At 33.5% G+C, this 6,814-nt stretch overlaps 1 protein-coding gene across 6 annotated transcripts in view; it reads right to left on the bottom strand.

The window, feature by feature from the left end:
• Positions 1 to 6,814, bottom strand: part of Asator (tau-tubulin kinase asator) — a 328,905-nt gene that overhangs the window by 176,313 nt on the left and 145,778 nt on the right. For all 6 annotated transcript variants that reach the window (XM_017623153.1, XM_017623147.1, XM_017623171.1 and 3 more), the window contains one exon: positions 3,934 to 4,078. In XM_017623153.1, coding sequence (XP_017478642.1) covers positions 3,934 to 4,078 — 145 coding nt within the window. The remainder of the gene's footprint in view (positions 1 to 3,933; positions 4,079 to 6,814) is intronic.

A 6,814-nucleotide genomic window follows, 5' to 3' on the forward strand; every position in this document is an offset into this window, starting at 1 on the left:
GGAAATCAGTTGATATTAGAGCATTAAAGCATGAGGCCGGTATCCTTGAATGGAATACAGTCTGGTTTTTTTCCTGACATTAACCAAAAGCTGAACTTTTTTACCTCCACGGTAAATTATCTTTTTGATAAATATATTCCCTTAAGAGTCGTGAAAATTTCTGACAGAAAACAACCATGGTTCACAAGAGAGGTTCTACTAACTATTAGAACCCGAAATAAGCTTTACGTTCGTTGGAAACGGAAACCAACTTGTGAAAACTGGGAAGCATATCGCAAAGCCCGAAATCGCGTTAATCTTACTACGAAAAATTCGAAAAGGCAGCACTATCGAACCAAACTAAATGTAGACTTACCAGGCAAAATACTATGGANAAATATATTCCTTTAAGAGTCGTTAAAACTTCTGACAGAAAACAACCATGGTTCACAAGAGAGGTTCTACTAACTATTAGAACCCGAAATAAGCTTTACGTTCGTTGGAAACGGNCTGATCTGCCTTTCTATTATAGGGATTTCAAATCAGTTGATATTAGAGCATTAAAGCATGAGGCCGGTATCCTTGAATGGAATACAGTCTGGTCTTTTCCTGGCATTAACCAAAAGCTGAACATTTTTACCTCCGCGGTAAATTATTTTTTGAGAAATATATTCCTTTAAGAGTCGTTAAAACTTCTGACAGAAAACAACCACGGTTCACAAGAGAGGTTCTACTAACTATTAGAACTCGAAATAAGCTTTACGTTCGTTGGAAACGCAAACCAACTTGTGAAAACTGGGAAGCATATCGCAAAGCCCGAAATCGCGTTAATCTTACTACGAAAAATTCGAAAAGGCAGCACTATCGAACCAAACTAAATGTAGACTTACCAGGCAAAATACTATGGAATAACCTAAAGTCTGTGCGCATAGGAAGTAAAGGCGACTTTGTATGTAATTTAGATGCTAATACCATGAATGACTATTTCTTACAGTCGAACACTTCGCAAAATAGCAATGGGTTCCNAATGCAGACTTACCAAGCAAAATACTGTGGAATAACCTAAAGTCTGTGGGCATAGGAAGTAAAGGTGACTTTGAATGTAATTTAGATGTTAATACCATGAATGACTATTTCTTACAGTCGAACACTTTGCAAAATAGCAATGGGTTCAAACTAGACCAAAACCTTTTATTTAAAACAAATAAACCTTTCAGTTTCTCGACTGTGACTGAGTATGACGTTTTAAAAGGTATTTTCTCAATAAAATCGAATGCTATTGGTGAGGACAGTGTAAGCTTAAAGTTTTTAAAAATTATTCTTCCAAACGTACTTCCTGCACTGACACACATTTTGAACTTCTTNACCTAAAGTCTGTGGGCATAGGAAGTAAAGGTGACTTTGAATGTAATTTAGATGTTAATACCATGAATGACTATTTCTTACAGTCGAACACTTTGCAAAATAGCAATGGGTTCAAACTAGACCAAAACCTTTTATTTAAAACAAATAAACCTTTCAGTTTCTCGACTGTGACTGAGTATGACGTTTTAAAAGGTATTTTCTCAATAAAATCGAATGCTAAAAGTTTTTAAAAATTATTCTCCCAAACGTACTTACTACACTGACACACATTTTGAACTTCTCCATTACCTCATCGACATTTCCGGATGCCTGGAAGATAGCCAAGGTTACTCCAATTCCTAAAAGTCATTCGGGTGTTTCTTCATCGGATTTCCGCCCAATAAGTATACTTTCTTCGTTGTCAAAAGTCTTGGAAAGACTGATGGTCATGCAAATAGTTATGCATCTGGATAGAAATAAACTTCTTACGCCGAACCAGTCTGGTTACAGAAAGGGTCACAGCTGTGCTACAGCTATGCTAAAGGTAATGGAAGATATTAGACCTGTGTTTGATAGGGGTGATTTAACTGTTTTACCCTNTAAACCCTTGGAAAGGCTGATGGTCATGCAAATAGTTATGCATCTTGATAGAAATAAACTTCTTACGCCGAACCAGTCTGGTTACAGAAAGGGTCACAGCTGTGCTACAGCTATGCTAAAGGTAATAGAAGATATTAGACCTGTGTTTGATAAGGGTGATTTAACTATTTTAACCCTATTAGATTTTTCCAAGGCATTTGACAAAGTTGATCATAGAATACTCTTACTTAAACTAAACAAATATTTTGGATTATCTGATAGTGCGGTAAAATTACTCGAAAACTACTTTGGTAATCGTAGGCAAAAGGTTGTTGTAAAAAATGTGTGTTCTGAGCTAAGAGGACTGCACTCGGGGGTACCACAAGGATCCATACCAGGCCCAATGTTGTTCAGCATGTTCATTAATGATATCGTTTACTGCTGTAAAAGCGTGTTCATACACTTGTATGCGGATGATGCTCAAATTTACCTTTCTTGTCCAATTGGTCTCTCTGAGGACTTAATAGTCAGAATAAATTAAGATCTCCTTTCTATTTCCATCTGCGCCAAGTTGAATAATTTAAGCTTAAATGCAACGAAAACCAAAGCCATATGTATTTCACACTGTTCGAATACTGAAGATCTTCTCCCAACACTAACTCTAGAGGACACACCGATCATTTTTGAACCAGTTGTAACTAGTCTTGGTTTCAAAATAAATTCCTATTTGGGGTGTTCGGATCATATAAACCACACCATAAGTAGGATTTATTTTGTTCTGAGAAAACTATGGTACACAGCTGACTTTTGAATTACCGCCACCTTATATTTTTGCATAAGCTCATCAATTTGAAAAACCCGAAATACCTATTTGAAAAATTAACATTTGCACAATCAACTAGAACTTGTAATCTGATTGTACCAAAACATAATTATCTTGTTTCTTCTAGAATGTTTTTTGTCAGTGTTGTCAAACTATGGAACTCCCTACCAAATGAAATTAAATCCGTGCTAAATGCTAGGCGCTTTAAACTGGAAGTGTTTAAATTGTTCAATATATAAAATTTTTCTCTCTTCTTCATCTTTATACAAAATAATTTTAAGCTAATTTATTTTTATTCTTATGTATGCCAATTATCATAGTTGTAAACGACAATATTATATACGATGGGTTTAAAAGACATCAGTATTATGGACAGCCAGCTACTTAAATAAATAAATAAATAAATAAATAAAAGTGTGCCAGGGAGTGACTTTTCGTTCAAGCTAAATGCAAAGCAATATCGTCCAATTGGAGAGTCCTCAAAAGGATTTCCCAGGATATTTAAAGACATAATGGAATTAGCTAAAATATTTATGTATATCTAAACATTTATTGTACGTCCCCTACTTTCATATAACGGCAAATTTAGAATCCGCAAAAATGTGCATCTTCGGTGACTAATGAAACCATTCCGCACCAATTTTCAAGACTGCATATATGGACTTAAAATGGGCATTTCCCACCCGAATTGTATTATGTTAATGTACGTAAATACTTATATGCTTCATGCTACTATTAACTTATCAAACGATTCCTAATCTTTGACAATACATGTTTGACCTCATTCACCACGATCTTCAAAACTGACCAAATCGGCGTGACCAAGTCCATGGTCGTTTTAATATTATATAAACATCCGAAACATTAAAACGTTTGAAATAACATTTTTCTAAAAATTCATATTAAAAAGTTCAAAATTTAGACAAAAATTCTTTGAATTTTTCTAAGTTCTGTATAAAGTTTGAAAGTTTGACTTATGTTGTTTTGATTAAATCATGAACCATATTTTTATAAAAAATAACAAAAAAAATTTTACTTGAAAAACGTTGCAAATATTAAACAAAAAACACTATGCACTCACTTTTCATTACCAGTGTATGCCATGATATGGAAATTCACATGCACAAAAGCGTAATGAATGAAAGATACAACAATGAAAGCAAAAAGTGCAATAGAAATAATTATTATATATTATCTGAAATGCTTACTGTATTATCGAAAGCGGCCTGCTGTAGAATTGGTGGCACTAAGTCTCTACGCAATACATTACCCATGGCAGGCTCAGACCAACAATGTGGAATACAATCTCGCATCCTTGAACAGTTCTCAATGCCCACAATGTTCAAGTTGTATCTGTGTAAAAACCAAAACAAAAATAAACGAAATGAAATGGTATACGAATACATTTACTATTTTTAATGATCCCTTGGAAAAGTGTCTGAGTCTATGAGTACAGAAACAGAAACTACCGCAGAATTATTATTATTATTATTATTATTGAGTACACATTAGTGAACATTTTACGCAATAATACAAACAGTTAAGTATGAATATAATTGCATATTAAAATACATTAATAAAAGAAAAAAATAAAATAATATTGATAAAAAAATATGATTAAAATTAAAACAGAAGTAAAAATTAAAATTAATATAAAATTACATATTCAAAGATTAAGTACGACTACGCTTATAACCACTATTTATTATCACAATTGTTAGAAAAAAAACTTAAATATGAGGTTTTTGAAATTACCCTTATGTAACGAGTTCTTCAAAGACTAGTGATAGAACGATACGAGTACCGAGTACAGAATATCGATACTTTTCATGAGTACTGAGTATTTTTTGACAACTACTGAGTAAGTATCGTGAATACCAAAAAATATCGAAGTTTTAAAAACTTTTTTTAAGTAAAAAAAATTTAAAAAGTCATATAAAAAATCTCGTTCTTTCAATTACAAAATCGTTGTAAATTACCCAATAAACATTGTGGCGAACGTTCGAAAATTATCTTCGATATCCAATATAATGTCGTGAAAAGGAACATAACGCTCATATACTTCAACACTGTCATAGAGTCAGTGTGTCAAAAAAAAACAAAAAAAAAACCTAGAAAAACGGCTTTAAATTTTTTATCTTACATATCGTCACCTAAAATGCAAAACGACGTAACAAATATCATCGTTGAAATGCAAAAAGTCCTAACTAATAAAAACTTCAAAATTCACTTTTTGATTTATATTATGGATTTCATCGAATTACAACTCCCCACATCATTTATCATTTTTCCTTTTTATTTACGAAGTTGTTACGTCTTTTTGCTTTTCAGGTGACGATATACTTCAATAGTAAAAACTAATAGCGTTTTCTTTTCTCAAAAAAAGCTCTGCCCTTTTATATGGGAACTCTTGCTTGCCCTGAAACCTGAGAAAATGTTGCGTTCTTTATATGAGAATGAAACAGAAAATATACTACTCCATAACAATTTCTTTATAGAACTTAATAAAGCTGAATTATTCACTTGGCCTGTAAGTCTTTAACAATTTTAAAGCAAAACACTTATTTCTGATAGGGAAAATAATTGCATTTTTACAAGACTAAATTAAAAATCAACCATGCAACTCTCACCCTCACGTTTATTTGCGGGCAGAAAAGGCAGCACTTTCGCCGGAACAGAGCGCAACCTGCTGAGAAAAGAACACGACGCCTTGTGAAAGGGCTGAAAAAGAACTTGAAAATGTGACAGCGCTAACACAAGGCAGAATAAGTGCGGCCTTTTTTCGAGAAAAGAAAACGCTATAATACATATTTTGTTCTCATGAGCTACTGGTAATCGGGACAGCTATGAAATTTTTATACACCATAGAAGAAGGGGTTACGGTCATTTCAACATTGGGCTTGGTTAAAAATTCTTAAATAATTCGAGAACGAATCTCTTGCTTCACCTTCTATAATGAATGGGTAAGAAGATGGTCTTCGACACGATAACTTGGCTTAAAAGTAACGTGGTTTATAAATATACGCTTCAAACATTATAGAGTATTTTCTCTTAAAAACTCTTTTCGATAAACGATTACTTTACACTTGTAGAAGTAAACTTACTGCAAGTTTATTTCAAAAATTCTTTTTGAAGTGCTTGCTAAATCACATTTCAACTATTTAAAGCAGTGTCTATGTAATGTACAACTAGAAAGAAAGGCATAAAAAATTATAGTTTAAAAAACTAAAACCTCACTATTAAAATTTCCATTCGTTCTGTCATCAGGTATGTAACTTGAGAATAGAAATTGCTGCATCTTTTAGGCGCATCAATATTACATAGTTACATCCCGAGCTAATAAAAGGGAGGTAAAAACAAAGCAATCTCATTTTTGTTTACTTTTCGCGTTTGATTTAAAAATACTTGAAAGTACGAGTATTATCGAAACTTTTTTGCAAATATGAGTACTGGCATCGATTCTTCTTTCTAAAAAGTTGTATCACTATCACTGGAAGAGAGTTCCATAGTCTTACCGCGTTNATATAATTTTTATAAGGCCATAAAATAGCAAAAACAAATAACTTAAAGACGAGCACACCCAGGGCCGCGGAGAGGGGGGGGGCAGCCAGGGCAATCGCCCTGGGGCCCGGAAGGTTTTTGGGGGCCCGGAAAGGCAAAGCAGTATTGACAGTACTCGAACTAGGATTTCATAGATACATACATAGGTATTTTGTTGCTACAAAAAATTGTTTTAAAATTGAAGTGTTTAACTTAACCAATTCACCAAACTAAAATTATAAGGATCCAATCAAATACTTACCTTGTTTATACATACATATAAAAAACGGTTCTGACGACACAAATTTGTCAAGTGTTTATACGAACGCACCTAAATCGATAGCAAAGAAATCGTCTTGAACTGACATTTCGCAACAGTGAATGTGAAATGAAGAAACAGCTGATTTTTAAAGCGCTTTGAACAAAATTTGTGTTTATACGATATTTTGCACACTTCCAGTCAGTGTGGCTGAAGGGGAGCGTTCTTTCAGTCTATTGTCTCGCGTGAAAAATTTTTTGCGTTCTACTATGAGCCAAAATCGCTTGACA

The sequence above is a fragment of the Rhagoletis zephyria genome, unplaced genomic scaffold (genome assembly GCF_001687245.7).
Source record: "Rhagoletis zephyria isolate East Lansing unplaced genomic scaffold, Rhagoletis_zephyria_1.1 Rzeph_scaffold_00050, whole genome shotgun sequence".
NCBI classification, from domain to species: Eukaryota; Metazoa; Arthropoda; class Insecta; order Diptera; family Tephritidae; genus Rhagoletis; species Rhagoletis zephyria.